We start from the raw sequence: 19617 nt of genomic DNA, 5'->3' as shown, positions 1-19617 counted from the left end.
TTTAAGTATAGGTAACATATAATGTTATATTAGTTTCAGGTACACAACCTAGTGAGTTCACAATTCTCTGTGTTATGCCATGTTCACCACAGTAAGTGGAGTTACCACCTGTCAGCATACAAAGTTATCACATATTATTGACTGAACTCCCTATGCTGTGCTTTTCATCCACATGACTTATTTATTTTATAAGTGGATCATAATCTCTTAAAGATTGGTCCTCAGCATCAGAATTTTTTAAAGTTCCCCAAGTAGTTCTAATATGAAACCAGAGCTGAGAACTACTGCACCAGATAGAAGGTCCCTTGAGAGCAGGAGCTAAGACTGTCTTCTTCACAGCTGAATCTCTAGTACCTCGTATTGTGCCTAACACACTGTTGACACTCAGTGGGAAAAAAAAAGAAAGAAAGAAAAAGAAAAAGAAAAAAACTATTAAATAAATAAAAGACCCCTGACTGAGTAAATGAATCCTGAGCAGGCCATTCTATCCCCATGTTGGTTTTCCCATATATGCTAGATACACCCTCTCAACTCTTAAAAATCTGAAAGTTTTTCTCCAGAACTGTGCTGTCCAATATGATAGCCACTAACCACATATGGTACTTATATTTAAAATGCTTGAAATTAAGTAAGATTTAAAATTCAGTTTTCCAGCTACAGTAGCCACAACTCAAGTGCTCAACAGCCACATCTGGCCCATAGCTACTGTCCTGGGCTGTACAGATATAGAACATTTCCATCACCCCATAAAGCTCCATTGGACAATGCTGTTTTAGAATAATCGATTCCATTTTTAAGAGCTGCAAGTGACCTTGGTGATTTAATCCAGCCCTCTCCCTTTATAGACAGTAATAAAATCTAATGATAATGAACATAAAGATATAAACATGAATCCAAAAAACCAACTGCATGAGATCAAGAAGGGAGAACTCAGAGGTCAGCAGTAGTGAGAACAACAAACAAACAAGCCTCCGTGGGGTCTTGGTCTGTAATAAGTTTATCATGAGTTAGTTCTGTAACAGGGACACATGCAAAATATTAATAGGAACATATGTATTTGAACAAGAAAGGGATGCTCTGCTATGTCCTGATCAGCCCATGCTGGAAGCACCATGTTCAGTTTAAGATGTCAAACATCATTAGGGACATAGACAAAGAGCTGGGTATTCAAAGGAGAAAAAACAATGGGGGAACTGCCCCAGTAATCAGAAATGTTTAGCCTAAAGAAAGTTAGGATGTGAGACCTTAAAAGCTTCCTGCAAATCTCTGAAAGCCTACCTCATGAGAAGGGGATATAGACTTACTCTGAGGTCACAGGTGCCTCGACCTGAACAAATCTTTCTTGAGTACCAAAAGTGCCAGGCATTAGCATCGTGCTGGATACTGATTCAGAACAGAAAACAAAATGAGTAGAGACACGCAGTGATCTATAATAGACTAGGAAACAAAGTTAAAGGAAACAGAAAGAAATATATCATTTCCATTTACGGTAGGAACTCTGAAGGACTAAACACCAGGAAGTGGTGACTGAGAGCGGAACAGGGGACCAAGTAAGATGGCAGGAGAAGGCCTCGTCAAGGGTAAGAGCCAGGTATAGAAAGTGCAGAGACATGGGCTTCCAGGACTTTTGCAAGGAGAAATGACAGTATGGGTCAGGGAAACTCCTGGTGTGTTCATGGAACCAAAGGTGGCCAATGTGACTGGAATGAGGGAGCAACAGAAGGGCATTGCCATTAAGTCAAAATGTGTCTTCCTTTAAATTATCTCTGACAGCGTAGCCCAAAATAATATGAACTGCCTGGCGATATAGCATTATTTCCATCATTGGAGGTAACCAACCACAGGACTGGCTTGCTGGACAATTAAGGATTCCCTTAAAGAATCCTCTCGATGGGGGCGCCTGGGTGGCTCAGTGGGTTAAAGCCTCTGCCTTCAGCTCGGGTCATGGTCCCAGGGTCCTGGGATTGAGCCCTGCCTTGGGCTCTCTGCTCAGCGGGGGGCCTGCTTCCTCCTCTCTCTCTGCCTGCCTCTCTGCCTACTTGTGATCTCTCTCTGTCAAATGAATAAATAAGATCTTAAAAAAAAAAAAAAAAAAAGAATCCTCTCTATGGGGGTGCCTGGGTGGCTCAGTGGGTTAAAGCCTCTGCCTTTGGCTCGGGTCATGATCCCAGGGTCCTGGGATCGAGCCCCATATCGGACTCTCTGCTCAGCGAGGAGCCTGCTTCCTCCTCTCTCTCCCTCTCTGGCTGCCTCTCTGCCTACTTGTGATCTCTATCTGTCAAATAAATAAATAAAGATCTTTAAAAATAAAAAAATTTTTTAAAAAAGAATTCTCTCTCTCTAGGGACGCCTGGGTGGCTCAGTTGGTTAAGCAGCTGCCTTCGGCTCAGGTTATGATCCCGGCGTCCTGGGATCGAGTCCCACATCGGGCTCTCTGCTCATCAGGGAGCCTGCTTCTCCCTCTGCCTCTGCCTGCCATTCTGTCTGCCTGTGCTCGCTCTCTCTCCCTCTCTCTCTCTCTGACAAATAAATAAATAAAATCTTTAAAAAAAAAAAAGAATTCTCTCTATGGAAAGGTACATATATTAAGAATTTAAGAACCATGGACAAGGAGGCACGCACAAAAAGTGCACACTAAAATACGGTTTGTCAGAAATCTGAACCAAGCCAAAGTTCCATCAAAAGGCAAAGGGATGGGGACGCCTGGGTGGCTCAGTTGGTTGGACGACTGCCTTCGGCTCAGTTCATGATCCCGGAGTTCCAGGATCGAGTCCCGCATTGGGCTCCCAGCTCCACGGAGAGTCTGCTTCTCTCTCTGACCTTCTCCTCGCTCATGCTCTCTCTCACTGTCTCTCTCTCTCTCAAATAAATAAATAAAATCTTTAAAAAAAAAAAAAAAGGCAAAGGGATGAATGCACTGAGGTGTTCTGCAGCAGTTCAAACTAATGACCCAGACCCACAGGTCCTCAAAAGGATAATGGGGAGTGAGATAAGTTTCAGAAACATCCATACTGTGTGATGCCATTTATATAAGCAGTTGTTAACATTCACTGAATGTTTCCCATATGCCTGATAATGTACTAATACATTATATGAATGAACTCACTTGACCCAGAGAACGATCCTATGAGATAGATGCTTTATTATCCCCATATCATACATGGAAAAAAAGTGAGCCAAAGGGAAGTAAAAGAGTAAAAGAAGTTGCCCAACATTACACAGCTAGCAAGAGTCAGAGCAGGGATTTCGATCTAAACAGTCTGGCTCCTGAGGCTGTACACTTAGCCACCATACATACCCTACATAGCCACCCTCCCTGTTATATTTCTTGCATATGGACACACATAAATGTGGTAATACACACACACACACACACCACACACACACACACACACACACACACACGTACTGTGTAATCATCTACCACGTTAGCATGGTCTCTAGGGAGGCTGAGAAAAGAAAGGAACTAAGACGGGAACATAGAGACTTCAACTTATTCTGTAACTGTCTCTAAGGCTCTAAGCAAATGTGACACAATGTTAACATTTGCTGATTCTGGGGGACAGTGAGAGTGTTGTTGCTTCTATTATCCTTCCTGCTTGTATGTATTCTTCTTTTGTTTTGCAGAATAACTCCTTGTCAAGTTAAAAAAAAAAATGTATGACTTAAAAGACCTAAGGTCCAGAGAAGTAAACTACCCAGCAGTCAAGCGAAAGCCATTCTAGAACCTGCTTCCCCAGGCACATGGTCCCACGCCTACTCTGCAGCCCTGAGCTGCCGGTCGGTTTGCGAGCCTTGTTTTTTCCCCAGAATGTAAGCATGAGGACTGAGCCAGCCCACTTATCGGTACGAGTACGAGTCGGCTCCACCTCACACACTGGCTGCATCCATGAAAAGTTGTATTTAAATAAAACATTTGCATATCAAATGTTATTTTTCCACTGATTGACATTCTAATTTTGGAGTTGTGTTCCCACAGGAAAGAATTTAGTCCCAATATGTTAAAATACATCCCAATTAAGAATCACAGCATTCATCAAAGACTACTGCAGTGAGTGCCCATCTCATTCACCCACAGTGCTCTCTCAAGAAAATCCTGGTCGGGGCACCTGGGTGGCTCAGTGGGTTAAAGCCTCTGCCTTCAGCTCAGGTCATGATCCCAGGGTCTTGGGATTGAGCCCCACATCGGGTTCTCTGCTCAGCAGGGGGCCTGCTTCCTCCTCTCTCTCTGCCTGCCTCTCTGCCTACTTGTGATCTCTGTCAAATAAATAAATAAAATCTTAAAAAAAAAAAGAAAGAAAGAAAGAAAGAAACTCCTGGTCACGGGCGTCTGGGTGGCTCAGTCGTTCACTGTCTGCCTTCGGCTCAGGGTCTTGGGATCGAGCCCCACATTGGGCTCCCTGCTAGGCAGGAAGCCTGCTTCTCCCTCTCCCATTCCCTCTGCTTTTGTTCCCTCTGTGTGTGTGTGTGTGTGCGTGTGTGTGTGTCAAATAAATAAATAAAATCTTTAAAAAGAAAAGAAAACTCTGGTCAACAGGCCACAGAGACTACATTTTAAATGGATACACAGTCAAGAGGAGCCCCGTGGTTCATTCTGACTTTCTTGCATGTTCTGTTTGGGCTGCCAAACAGATTACCAGGCATTCATCTGCAGCCATTCAGCACACCCCGCCAAGGGAAAGAATCATAAAATTCTATTAAATGGAACTCGCCAACTGACGAGACAACCATCTGTCCTGGTGGATTTACAATACCTGCCAAAAGATACTCTAGCAGACATCCTTTGGTTTCTCTTAAGAGAAGCTGTCTCTTATTGGATTGCACTCATGTACTCATTCCTACTCTCATCCATTAAGGAAACACAAGCAGGAGGTGGAGTGGGGGGCGAAGACACAGACTGCAGGTATAGACCCGAGTTCAAATCCTATGTCCATCATTACTGATAACATGAGCTCCTGGAACTATCTCTAGATCTTGTTTCTTCATCTGTAGAATACTCTATGAATATAGTACAAAAGTAAGAGTGCTGGGAGAAGGATGAAAGACAAACTTTAGAAGTTGAGATAACCCTCCTTTTCGGAAAAAAAAAAAATTCAGTTCAGACAAGTTATCCATCCTCATTAGGAATTAAGTACAGTAGGTAATTGCAAATACTCTTTGAAAGAAAACAAAACAAAAATATTCTACTGAATTTAAGTGTATAAATTGAAGGCACCTGGGTGGCTTCGTCAGTTAAGTGTCTGCCTTAGGCTCAGGTCATGATCTCAGGGTCCTGGGATTGAGCCCCAAGTTGAGCCCAAGTAGGGCTCCCTGCTCAGTGGGGAGTCTGGTTGTCCCCATCCCTCTCCCCTTGTCCCTACCCCTGGCTCATGCTTTCTCTCTCTCTCTTTCAAATAAATAACTAAAATATTTTTTAAATGAATGCATAAATTATTTAAAGTCATCTGAAATTGAAAAAAATTATAGTTATCCAAACTTACTTTATACTTACTTATTTGCTTATTGTCTGTTTCCCCTTAAAAGCCAGATATTGTCTGATTTGCTTCTGCTGAATTCCTTGTACTGGAAAGTGCCTAGTATGTAGTAGTAGATACCAGCTACACAGTTAATGAAAAAATTTATACTTGTTGAATGCTTAGTAATAATACTGATTAACATTTAATTTGTTTGTTGTTTACAATGAATTTAATATTTATCTAAATTAACCCTTAAGAATATCTTGTATCTGGGCACCTGGGTGACTCAGTGGGTTAAAGGCTCTGCCTTCAGCTCAGGTCATGATCTCAGGGTCCTAGGATCAAGCCCCACATTGGGCTCTCTGCTCAGCAGGGAGCCTGCTTCCCCCTTCCTCTCTCTGCCTCTCTGCCTACTTGTGATCTCTGTCTGTCAAATAAATAAATAAAATCTTTAAAAAAAAAAAAAAAAGAATATCTTGTATCATAGACATTATCATTATTATCCAATGTCCTGAGAGGAAACACATGCCAAGAGGTAAAGTAATTTGCCCAAGGTCTGGAATTGGTACATATGCATAGTAATTTCTAAAAGAATTCTTATCTTTTTACATTCTCTGGTGTCTCTCTCCATCTCTGCTGTCCTTAATGTATTATTTGATGGGAGAAGGAGCATGACGAAGAAAACAGATTTCAGTGCAGATGTTAGAAGTGTGCATATTTGGGAAATTATTTATTTTCTCTACGATATACATTTAGTCACATAGCCACTGAATGATTTTCCAGACTATGCCACTGCAGGTGTTAATTTGCCCAGAGGGGAACTTGAAAACCCTCTCCACTCCCACAGCTTTCTTCAGTTTTATTTTGGCAAGAGCAAAAATACCTATATTGGGGAGATGCTGGTATGTGAACTGAATCCCTCCACTAATTGATTAAATGCAAAGTTATACTAAATCACTCCACTCAAAGTGAGGTTGACTTGTAAATGCTCCCAGAGGTAATTAGTGACTAGGCGCAACCAATCAACAGAAAAAACAATTCAGACTTGGGCAATAGTGGGTGGCAGGAAATGTGGAAGATCAGCATTAAACAAACCTTTTGGGTAACTCCATCTTATTCAGATTTTCAAAGCATTAAGAGCTATAACTCAAGCTTCAAATACTGTTTCGTGAAAATGATTCCACAAGAGCGGTGTATTTAATTCCTGTCCATTTTGCAAGGTCTGCTTCAGGTGCTACCTCTCTCCTCCAAGGAGCCTTCCCCAAGTTATCCAGTGAGAAGCTTCTCTTCAGCATGCTTGGGATCTTATCTATAATCCACTACAAAGACAGCTCTCCTCCCCTGTACACGAGAGTATCCAAGGGCATTCCGTGTCTGCCCTTCTAGATGATAACCTCGCTGGGGTCAAGATCTCTGCCTTATTAATCTGTGTCTCCCACAACACCTAGCATTAATCCCAGAATGCAGTAAGTGATAAAAGCCTCAATCATCCTGAATATCCCACATGAGCCTTTGTTCTATCTTGTCACGTAAAACATACGACTTGAAAGATACTATTTTTTTTTTCTTTAGAAACTCTTCTAAAACAGACCTCCAGAAAGGTAGCATTTTCCTGACAGAAGGAAAAAAAAAAAAGCAACACATTAAAGAATCTTCACTCATGCATATTTTAATTCACTTTTATAAAGGAGACACCAATGGACAGACACATTCTCCCAACTACTTAACAGCAAGGCACTGTCAGTCAGAGAGAAGTACAGTTCCAAACCCTCAGACCTTCTCTGAGTCCCATTCAAGGCAAAGCAGAAATTTTCCAAAATCATGTTTGACACTCTAAAGCTGGTATTTAGGATGTTTTTCAGCTTAGAGAAGATCTATGTCAGGCTCACACATAGCCATTCATTCTCTCCGCCCCCATTCTCAACCCCCAGTAAAATATAATTTGTTTCAAGTAAGAAGGGAATAAAAATCTTACTTATTCAATTCTCTGCACTCTACAAGGACAGCAGTGACAAAGACAACCTTAAAAGGCTGGCCAGCCCCCAAATAAATCCTATCAGGCTGTGGAGTTGCTATTTTAGGAGTGTTGCTAATTAAGCAAGCTTTCTACTTAAATTCATCAATATAATATTAACAGGCTAGCATTGAAATGAAGGTTTTTCCCTCCCTTAATATATATCAACTCAGAGCTGGACTTAGGATGATGAAATATGAGAAGGGATAAAAATAAATGAAGGAAAGAATAATGAATTTGTGTTTTACACTTTACACCTTTCAGTGCCTTCTCATACACTGTCATTTAATCCTTACACCCAGTCTATGTATTATCCTTCCCACTTCCAGGTGAGAAATCTGACTCTTGAGAACATTAAGTGACATACCCACTAAGCACCCCTAAGTACTCCTTCAAGGTACTTCCACTTACTCATTGATAAAATGGGGCAATAAAAGTACTTACTTTATGTGGCTGTAAGGATGTGAGAATGATACAAATTGTTACATATAAAGTCCTGATCCCTACTCTTCTGCCCCCTCCCCAGCCCTCTGCTTTTCCCGCTATCCCAATCTACCACTGCAGGTTAAAATCTGACACTAATAACACACAAGACAGATGATACACGTAGGAGAAGAAGGCCAAAGTTATACCCTATTACTTAAAAATGTATGAACTCACATCTAATGAGAGCTCACCATGTACCAAATACAGGTGTAACATTTAAATGTATTAATTTATTTCATCCTCACTATAACCATATATAGCAGATACTATTATTAACCCACTTTATCAATGAGTAAATGGAAGTACTGTGAGGCAGTGAGTCAAGTAGCTTGCTAGTTGCTATCATGTATTACTACTGAAAGACGGGATTTTGTAGCTTGCCCATATTAAATGTGGCATAATAAAAGAGTAAAATCTCAGAGCCTCTTCAGACCTGCACAGTCCAGCAGAGTAACTAACCCCAGCCACATAAAGCAACTGACCACTTGAAATATGGCTAGCATGGGCAAGGAAACAAATTTTTAATCTGAATTTAAATTTAAAAGGAACATTCAGGGGCACCTGGGTGGCTCAGTGGGTTAAAGCCTCTGCCTTCAGCTCAGGTCATGATCCCAGGGTCCTGGGATCGAGCCCCACATCAGGATCTCTGCTCAGCGGGGAGTCTGCTTCCCCCTCTCTCTCTGCCTGCCTCTCTGCCTACTTGTGATCTCTGTCTGTCAAATAAATAAATAAAATCTTTAAGAAAAAAAAAAGGAATACTCAATGAAATAGGAGTTTTCAAGACATCGTTTATCAGTTACTAAAGGGCAGTAATCCTTGAAAAATGAAAAACAAGGGAGATGAGCCCTACAATTACCCAAGCTTATTGCTCTAGGAGAGGTCCCAAGCTGGGTCAGAGCCCAGCAACATCCCTGAGTTGAGGTGGGGAAGCAGAGAGTCAGGGGAGACCAAGTCACTCATATTACACAGGAAAGTATACATGAATGGAGACAAAAGCAGAGAGAAAAAAAAATACAGATCTCTCTCAAGATCAGTACTCAGTGGATTACATGCACATGAGAAAACTACCCAAAAACACAGAACCAGGACCCAAAAGGTAACAGTGCTCAAAATACACACAGGAGAGAATACTACCTATTTCTACCATTTAAGCTGAAAGCTCTCACAATTCATAGGGAATTGGGTAGAGCACATAGAATGTCTTACCTCAGTGATGGTAAATAATTAGCTCTACTCTAACTATTAACATTAGTACTGCTTTGGGCTATCTAAGAAACCTTATATGTAGGATTCAAAAAGATCAAACTGTTTCCCAGTAACTTAACTGTTTCCTAGAAAGATACCATGAATATTTATAAGAATACAAAACAGCCAGCACTAAACAAGGTAAAATAACAATGCCTGACATTCAATCAAAAATTACCAGACATGCAAGGAAGTAGTAATGAGGAGAAAAATTAATCAAGAAAAATTAACCCACCACTGATCCAATAGAATTAGCAGTCAAGGACATTACAACAGTTATTATAACTGGATTCCATCTATTCAAAAATTTAAAAGCAGACATGGAATATTTTTTCAAGAGTCAAAATAAATTTACAGAGATGAAGCCATAACATATGAGATTAACAAAAAAAAAAAAAAACACACTAAATGATACTAATAGCAGACACTACAGAAGAAAACTTTAGTGACCCTGAAAGTATTGCAAGAGAAACTATCAAAAATACTACAGAAAAAAAAATGAACTATAATTTTTGAAATGAACAGAATATCTGAAAACTATGGAACAACTTTAAGCAGCCAAACATACATGTAATTGGAGTCCCTAAAGAAGAGAGATGGGGACAGAAAAAAATAGTTAAAGATATAATGGCCAAATTCTTTCCAAATTTGATGAAGTGCAAGAGGTCTCACACAGGGATGCCTGGGTGGTTCAGTCAGTTAAGCATCTGCTTTCGGCTCAGGTCATGATCCCAGGATCCTGGGATCAGAGTCCTACATCAGGCTCCTTGCTCATCAGACAGTCTGCTTCTCCCTCTGCCTGCTCTGGCTGCCACTCTTCCTGCTTGTGCTCTCTCTCTCTGACAAATTAAAAAGAGAGAGAGAGAGAGAGATCTCACACAGGAAAAAAAAAACATAAAGAACACCACACTGAGGGGCACCTGGGTGGCTCAGTGGGTAAAGCCTCTGCCTTCAGCTCAGGTCATGATCTCAGGGTCCTGGGATCGAGCCCCTCATCGGGCTCTCTGCTCAGCAGGGAGCCCTGCTTCCCACTCTCTCTGCCTGCCTCTCTGCCTACTTGTAATCTCTCTCTCTGTCAGATAAATAAATAAAAATCTTTGAAAAAAAAAAAGAAAAGAAAAAGAAAGAAAGAACACACCGAGGTACACCATAATCAAATCACTCAAAATCAGTGATGAAGAGAGTCTTAAAATCAGAAGAAAGAAAATTACCTACAGAGGAACAAAAATAAGGTGACACAGATTTCTTGTTGGAAACAATGTACATGAGAAGAAAATGAATCAACATCTTTAAAGTACTGAAAGGGAAAAAAACCTGTCAACCCAGTATTCTATACCCAGCAAAAATATCTTTCAAAAAAATGAAAACAAAATACTTTTTCAGACATACAAAATCCAAAAGAATTCATCACCAACAGACCTGCACTACAAGAAATGTTGAAGGAGGTCCTTGAGACAGGATGAGAATGATATCAGATGGAAATAAGAATCCACACAAGATACCAAAAAAACAGAAAATAGTAACTACATGGGTAATTATGTGATTGATTTTCTTATTATCTAAATCTTTTCAAAGATACTTGACTGATTAAACAGAAATAATAATGTGGGATGGGAAGTAACATGTGTGATGATAGATTGATGACCAGGAGAAAAGAAGTAAACTATTGAAATGTTCTTACAATATACATGAAGTTGTATACTTTTACTTGAAGGTGGATTGTAATAATTTAACGATGTATACCATAAAGCCTAAAGCAACCACTAAAATAATGAAACAGAGTTATAGCTAAAAAGCCAGCAAAGGAAATTAAATGAAATCATTGGGAAAAAAACTTTAATTAATCCAAAAGAAGCCAAAAAGTGGAAAAAATTGAATAAAGAATACACAGGACAAATAGAAAACAAATAGCAAAAAGATATATTTAAATATAAACAGGTCAATAATGACATTAAATATAAATGGTCTAAATACCTGTAAAGACTCCAGAAGGAAGACAGCTCTGCCAATACTTTGATTTTAGCCTGCCAAAAGTCATTTTGGACTTCTCACATCCAAAATTATAAGATAATAAATTTGTTTTGTTTCTAGCCACTAAATTTGTGGCAATCTGTTACAGCAAAACAGGAAACTAACATAGATTTTTTCACCTAGAAGTAGGATGCTCCTGTAACAAATAACTAAAAACATGGAAGTGGCTCTGGAATTGAATAATGAGCAGAGGCTGAAAAAATTCTGAAGAGCATGACAGAAAGCCCTGGCTGCCACTAACAAACTGTTAGTGGAAATATGGATGTTAAAGACTCTGCTAGTGAGAACTCAAAATGAAGTAAGAGGATGGTAGAGAAAACCTGTATCATCCTAGGGAATACTTAAATTGTTGAGAACAGACCATTAGTAGAAACATGGACATTAAAAATGCTGCTGGCAAGGGCTAAAAAGGAATGGAAACTGGAAGACACAGGATCCTTGTTACATAGTGACAGAAAGCTTAGCTAAATTGTATCCTGTAATAACACAGAAAGCAAGACTTGTAAAAGATGAACCTGGACATTTAGCTGAGGAGATTTCCAAGCAAAGTGTTGAAGGTGCAGTCTGGTTTCTCTTTGTTGCTTAGAGTAAAAGATGAGAGGAAACAGAGAGATGAAGTGATGAGCTGATAAGCAGGAAGAAACTAGGGCCTGAGGAATGGGAGAACTCTCAGCCTATCTGGACTGCAAAAGACATAAAATGAGGAGATTCACTGCCAGGAAATACTGCTCTGGGGTGAAAACCACAGGTGTAGCTGATCAACCTTTTGCTAGTGCTTCTGAAGGATCAAGTTTGGAAGATTCAATCACACAGAGGTCTCTCTGGAGAGATCAGGTATGTGACTCTTGGCACAGGACAGGAAGAGAGATGGGGCTCTCTAAGAAAGATCTCTTGTCCAATGGACAGGAAACCCTAAAGGTTCCTGAGAATGTTACAGCAGAAACACTGCCAACCTGGACTGAAGGAAACCTTTGAAAGAAGATGAAATGAGAAAAAGCTGACAGACTTTGAAAATTCTACAGACAGGAAACAGATTGATAAAACTATTCAACAACAAACACATGCTACTCTGCCTGAAAAAGGAAGAATAACTCAAAGGAATGAGTCACAGGCCCAGAAGGCAGAGCCAAGGACCACACAGGATTACTCCCAAATCCCGAAATCCAACGGAGTTTGCCCTACTGGAGTTCAAAATTCCTTGGGATTGGTGGCCCCCTTCTTCTTCCGATTTCCATTCTATTATCAGGTCTACCTATTATAGGTACCCTACACTTGTCCCACCGTTTTCTTGGGAAGCAGATTACCTGTTTCCTACTTTTCACAGATCCATAGATGGAGACGAGGTTCCCCCCAAATTTATGATACTCAGAGTCAGAGTCATACCTGATTTAAATTATGTAGAAAATCAGATTTGGAATTTTTCATCTGACGAGACTGGATAAGGGGAGTTTTGGGGAATATTGGGATGAGGTGAATGTATCCTGCATGTGGGACAGACTTGAACCTTTAGGGACTAGAGGGTGGACGATGTGGTAAGCACAATAATGGCTCCCAAAGATGTCCATGTCCTAACTGCCAGAACATGTAAATATGTTACCTTACATAGCAAAGCAGGTTTAGCCTATGATTAAATTACAGATCTTGACGTGCAGAAACTGCAGCTGGATAATCCAGGTAGGCCCAATGCATCACAAGGATCCTTAAGGGAAAGTCCTCCTCGGTCAACCTCCCATAATGAAGTTAATCTTCCCATCAAAGAAGCTGAAAATCCCTCCCCACAGCTGGAGCCTGCTGGACATCCCAGAGGTAGATGCCAAAGCAAAGATCACACAAAGTAACAGAATTCTTGCCTAAGAAGCTAACACTTGTGGAATAAATAAATGAATAAAAAGTGAGTCAAATAGGCAATAAGCCTTTCATGGAGCACGTGAGACAGAAGAAATTTTAATTCAATTAAAAATGTGTAGTTATCACCTACTACATGCCATACATGCATAGGGATGTAGGGATGTACCCAAATAGAGATGACTTCTGCCTTCATGAAGCATGACCTCTCAACAGTAACTGAGCAGACCTTGTACAAGACAAAAAGAAAAGGAATTCCATCTGTATTCTCTTAACCATACCCAGCTTAAAATCTTCGCCAATTCCTTAGTAAGAGTAAATGGATATTGGCATACCCCTGATCTTGTTATGTATCATCATATAATATCTGTATATTTATTATATACCATTAACAAGACCTACGTTATCTCTAGAGTAAATACGTAAATCTCAGCTCTTAACATTGGTCCAGCCATTCTAAAATAATCCTTTTTTTTTTTATTTACTTATTTGAGAGAAAGAGATCACAAGTAGGCAGAGAGGCAGGCAGAGAGAGAGGGGGAAGCAGGCTCCCCACCAAGCAGGGCTCGATCCCAGGACCCTGAGATTATGACCTGAGCCAAAGGCAGAGGCTTCATCCCCATCAATGCAGGGCTCAATCCCAGGACCCTGAGATTATCACCTGAGCCAAAGGCAGAGGCTTTAACCCACTGAGCCACCCAGGTGCCCCTAAAATAATCCTTTGTGCTGTCTTCACAAAAGGCTGACTGAAAAGAACCATGCCAGAACTTTTCAGAGGAATACCCAAGCTGCCTCCCTATCATATCCAATGAGGTCACTCCCTGCAGCGACCTTCACAAAGACCCACCCCCCCTCCGTTCTAAGAGTAGATTATGAAATGATTGACCTGATGCTACACCAAGGAGAAGAATTACAATCGTTCACAAGTGTACATGGCCTCCCACCTATCAGAACAGATACCGGCCATAAACCATCAATGTGTCTAAGCCTCTGGGTATCAACTAAATATCTGTTCTGCCTACAGGGTCCAAGGTAACCCAGCCCCTGCCGACCTCTCCAGCCACTGGCCATCATTTAGCCACACTAGACACCTTTCTATTGGTTTCTGCTTTCAGACCTTCTTACACACTATTTTCCCTGCCCACAGTGCTCTGAATTCCCGCCCCTCCCTACACCAGGCTGGCTATTCATTTCTCAGGTCTCTGCCGATGCATCAATTTTCCAGGTAACCTTTACCTGACCACTACTGTCTCTCCACACTGGTTCAATCAGATCTCCCTGTACTACTTTGTTTTGGCAGCCTATACATCCCCTTCCTAGTAAGTACAGCAATTGTAATTCAGTAATTCCTTGTGCACTAACTGTTTCTCCCACTATATTTTAGAACGGGCTGCACCTGTCATACTGGCAATCCCACTATTAGCATGTTGTGTGGTACATAGCACGAGTTCTGTACTAATGGCCAGGACTCACTGGGGAGCTACTAGAGGTATTGGACACAGTTTTAACCACTTCGCTGGATTAGCTCCTCTACTGCTTATAACGTCCCCATGAAAGAGGTACGTTAGTGTTTTAGATGAGGACACAGGCACCGTAAGGCTGAACGATTGCCCAAAGTCTCAAAGCCAGTAAGCGGTACCACTGGAATTTGATCTCAGGCAGTCAGGCTTTTAAGAAGCACACTACACGGGGCGCCTGGCTGTTTCATGTGGTTAAGTGTCTGCCTTCAGCTCTGGTCATGATCCCAGGGTCCTGGGATCAAGCCCCACATCAGGCTCCCTGCTTCCCCCTCTCCTCCCTTACTCTGCTCTCTCTTGCTATCCGTGTCTCTCTTAAATAATAAATAAATAAGTAAGAAGCCCACCATGCTCCCTTGATAACTGAGAACAAAGTAAGCTGCACTCCTAAGAGAATACAGCCATAAAACATCCTCCATGCTCATGTACCCATTAAATAGGAGAGAAAATACATGAAGACGACTAGGTGTAGATATAGTATAGATATGGGTAAAGATAAGGGTAATAGTTGAAGACATATCCTGTAAAAATAACATGGCTGGCCAATGGCTTTCAAGACCTTTGCAATTTCACTCAACTTTAGATCCCCACCAAAATACCCAAGGAAATGTGTCACGACCAAAAACCAACTACTTCACAGCCATGCCTCTAGTGCCTCCCTCCCACCCTCAGAACATCCCTCAGTTATCTGAACCCTGTTGACATTTCTGAACATATTTATGACAGGAACACAAGAAAAATAGTGGAGATGAGCCTGAGACACACACACACACACCACAGGAACACTCCCCAGACAGATTCTCTTCCCCAAGCTCTGCCTCCATCTGAAGAAGGAGGGGCCTTTACCTTGAAATAAATAGGCCTTGCTGGCATTGTGCAGTCCGGACACCTGAGTGACTCCATGGGTGGTGTTCACGAGGTCGAGCTCGGTGATAATATCCACCTGCCGGTCAGGGTCCGTCCCAAAGCCCACCACTGAAAAGGAACAGAGAGGCTGTCTTGGCTTCAAATACAGACTGTTGCAGCAAAACAGAACAGAAATGACAGAGCCCAGGAGGGGCAGGGAATACAAGGAGGCCAGTGATGAGTGGTGGACAGGCTACCTTCTGGGGTGGAAAGGGAGAACAAGTCTTCGCTCGTGGCCCCCGTGATATTGGAGTTTCTTTGTCCCTTCCCCTCCTACCCCCCATTCATTATGGATTGAGGACCCTTTATCCAAAACCCTCAGAGCTTAATAGATTTCAGATTCAGAATGTATCATATGTTGGAAAGGTATTATGTCCTAAACGCTACATTTTATGTAACACCCTAAGCAAAATCTGAAGCAGTATCCCATAATCAAACATAGTATTTCTGGACCAAGAGGTACAATGTTCTCTTCTGGCTGGCTAAACAAAGACTATACACAGCCTCGTGTCAGTTAAGGTCAAGTCTCGCCACCAAAAGGGTCCAGTTCAGGGTAGCTTTTGCTGTCACGTGACTTATGAAGAAACTTCGGGCTTCCAAATTCTTTCAGATCCAGGGATGGTGTCTACAGGATCATGGCCCTGATCTGCCTGCTTCCAAAAGTGACACAGTAGCAAAACCTGACACCACCATCACCCATAAACACCTCCTCGGGCCACTCCCCCTGCGTCAGGCACAGCTGCCCTGATATCAAGGAGGGCGACGCAGAACACTCCTGTCCCTGTTGGAGTAGAGCGGCAGAGGAGCTGGCCAAAAAGAACAAAAGGCGTTCCTTCCCTCCAAGGAGATTCCTGAAGGGAAAGTTAAATTCCCTGACAACTCAGTTGGAGAACCTTGGTGCAGAGAAACGTGGCCACAAGCCCCCATCGCCTGATCTGAGAAAGGCAAATGCAGAAGGCCATCTCTCACCCAGGAGGCGTTCTGTGCAATGACACACACATGATTGCAAAGTGACTTCCAATTCTATGTATTAATAAGGCTAGAGATCACTGGAAGGGGCTGTGGGTAAGCCATTCATAAGGGCAGCATCTATCTACACTTAACATCTCAGCGGTGCAATTCTGACTGCACAGTCGGAAATGTTTTAATCAGCAACAGCTGTCAACTTCTGTCTGCTGGCAATGCAATTGCTGAGGCAAGATCTGGAAACCCAACGTGTCCGAGAGAGACTGAGCGAATGATGATCAAGACATCATGGGCTATTGCAACATCATCTGTCCTCCCGCCTTCACCCCTGGCCCCACAGATGTGGGGAAGGAAGCTGGTATACCCTCTTTTCCTATAAAGAAAACAGGAGCTTACAGCTACAGAGCCCTGGGCTAGGAAGGCTCACCAAGGCAGACAAAAGGGTTAAACCGAAGGCAGGGTACATAATCTGCATTCTTGGTTTCTGTCCTGTTTCTCCTTGTCCTCTGAACTGAAGGTTCAATCTCCCCCTTCCCAATGCAGCCCGTTATGAGACAGTTTCCTCAAGGACAGATCTTCCTTCTACTCATTCTGCATTCATTCATTTATTCATGAAGTAACTGTTCAACAGGCTTTAGCGAGAGCTTACAACATAACACAGTGCTGGGCACTGGAGATGTCCTCACAGAGCACACATTCCTGAGCCAACGGGTGAAGACAGGCCAAAAAAAAAAATAATAATTTAAGATGGCAATAAATGCCACGCAGGAAATAAAATGGAGTCACGGAATACAAAGCAACTTGGGTGGGGCTTTAGAAAGAACAGTCGGGGAGGGTTCCTTTGAGCTGAAACCTGACTACCCGCAGGGGTGGGCAGCGGCCAGATCTGGGGGGACAGGTTTCCAGGGATAGAGAGTGGGCTCTCGCCTACTGCAAACCAAGAACAGACTGGGCATATTTGGGGAACAGAGAAAGACCAGCGTGGCCAGAGCAGAACGGGCAGGGAGTGGTAGAAAATGAGGCCAGAGAGTAGGGCATGCCTTTTGAGCCACTGGAAGGAGATGGGTATGTTAATTGCAACAGGAAATCACTGGAGGGCTTAAGGTGTGTGTTGAAGAGGAAAAGGAGATGCTCCTACTTTACATCATGATCTCCCTTAAGCTCCCCTCCTGCTTGTTCATTCCTCACACAGACCCCATTCACAAAGACGAATCAAACACCTACTCTATGCAAAGGACTGAGCCAATGGGTGTCCATCAGCCAGAGTCATAGCCCCAGGAGCCTCTCTGGTGGAGACCAGAGATGTTTTTCTCCAAGTGAGCTCAGATATCAGCAGTTCTGTGATCACCTTGAAAAGGCAGGGGAAGAACTAATATTTCAGTCTAATCTATTGTGTTGTACACCTGTATGGCAGAAATTAAACCAAGAGGGATCTTAGAGGACCTCCAAGCTGTCTTCCTCTGGCTGGGAATAAGGAAAGTGATCCAGGGAACGTGCCCTTAGCTGGACACGAGAAGACAGAAGTGTCCCTGGAGCCGCAGTGTCCCTGCAGCCCCAGTGCCTCGCACAGGGGCTAACATAGATACACCCTGATTTAGGACCTAAATAATGAACTAAAGAGTGCATGCAGCTTTACTGCTCTGGTACAATGACCTCCGAGCAATGTGCATTTCGAGATACACCACCAGACGACAGGATGGCATTCAGGCCAAGGAAATGTTCTTGAAACCTGTGGTTGAGGATACTGCTGCTATGAACATTGGGGTGCATGTGCCCCTTCTTTTTACCGCATTGTATCTTTAAGGTAAATACCTAATAATGTGATTGCTGGCTCATAGGGGAGCTCTATTCTTAACATCTTGAGGAACCTCCATGCTGTTTTCCAGAGTGGCTGCACCAACTTGCATTCCCACCAACAGCACAGGAGGGATCCCCTTTCTCCGCATCCTCGCCAACACTTGTTTTCTGACTTGTTAATTTTAGCCATTCTGACTGGTGTGAGGTGATATCTCATTGTGGTTTTGATTTGTATTTCCCTGATGGCTAGAGATGTTGAGCACTTTTTCATGTGTCTGTTGACCATTTGGATGTCTTCTTTGGAGAAGTGTCAACCTGTGGAAGGAGCTGAGATGCCCTTCAACAGACGAATGGATAAAAAAGATGTGGTCCATATATACAAGGGAATATTACTCAGCCATCAGAAAGGATGAATACCCACCATTTGCGTCAACATGGATGGAACTGGAGGGGATTATGCTAAGTGAAGTAAGTCAAGCAGAGAAAGACATTTATCACACCGTTTCACTCTTATGTGGAATATAAGGAATAGCATGGAGGACCACAGATGAAGGGAAGGAAATCCTAACGGGGAGAAATCAGAGACAGAGATGAACCATGAGAGACTGTGGACCCCCAGGAAACAATCTGAGGGCTTCGGAGGGGAGAAGGGTAGGGGCACAGGGTAACAGGGTGATGGGTATTGAGGAAGGCACGTGCTATGATGAGCACTGCATGTTGTATGTAAGTAATGAACCACCGAACACTACATGAAAAACTAATGATGTACTAACATTTGTTAGTGGCTAACAAAATTTAAAAAAAAAATAAATTAGGAGGAAAAAAATCCTGTGGTTGACTGAATTATTGGATTCAAATCTTTACCCCTCCCAGAGCCACACTCTTTGCTGTGTGGCTTTACAGTTCCTTCCACTCGAGTGAAAGTAAACCTCTGTTTCCTTTGACTTTAAGCCTCGCCATATAACTTGTTTCAATCACTGGGATGCTTGGGACATCAACAATGTTAAACGAGCAGAGGCCTGACCATGCTTGTGAGGCAGGGCTTCATGTCTGGTATCTCTGCACCATGAACATGGCCCCACTGCTCCACTGGTCCAAGGAGACAGAAGCACATGGAGCAGATACCCCACTTGAGTTTGGCACCATGCTGAGCCAAACCTGGCCTAGATAAGCCAGGAACACAGGAACAGAACAACCTACAGAAACGTGAACCAAAATAAATGTTGTTTTAAGCCACTGAGTTCCAGATGGTTTGGTATGCAATAATATTGGAGCAGCAGTTGACCGAAGCAGGGACTAAAGACCCACTATAACTGACATCCTTAAAATGCTCCCAGATGAGTTGAGGGAAATT

The 19617-nt window shown here is 42.4% G+C and overlaps 1 protein-coding gene across 1 annotated transcript in view; it reads right to left on the bottom strand.

Moving 5' to 3' along the window:
- NELL1 (neural EGFL like 1) overlaps nt 1–19617 on the bottom strand; it is an 845189-nt gene that overhangs the window by 819730 nt on the left and 5842 nt on the right. The window contains 1 exon segment of the mRNA XM_047693683.1: nt 15441–15569. Coding sequence (XP_047549639.1) covers nt 15441–15569 — 129 coding nt within the window.

This window comes from Lutra lutra, chromosome 10 (genome assembly GCF_902655055.1).
Source record: "Lutra lutra chromosome 10, mLutLut1.2, whole genome shotgun sequence".
In the NCBI taxonomy this organism is placed as follows: domain Eukaryota; kingdom Metazoa; phylum Chordata; class Mammalia; order Carnivora; family Mustelidae; genus Lutra; species Lutra lutra.
The sequence above is the reverse complement of the archived record's forward strand: the minus strand, read 5'-3'. Positions and strand labels throughout refer to the sequence as shown.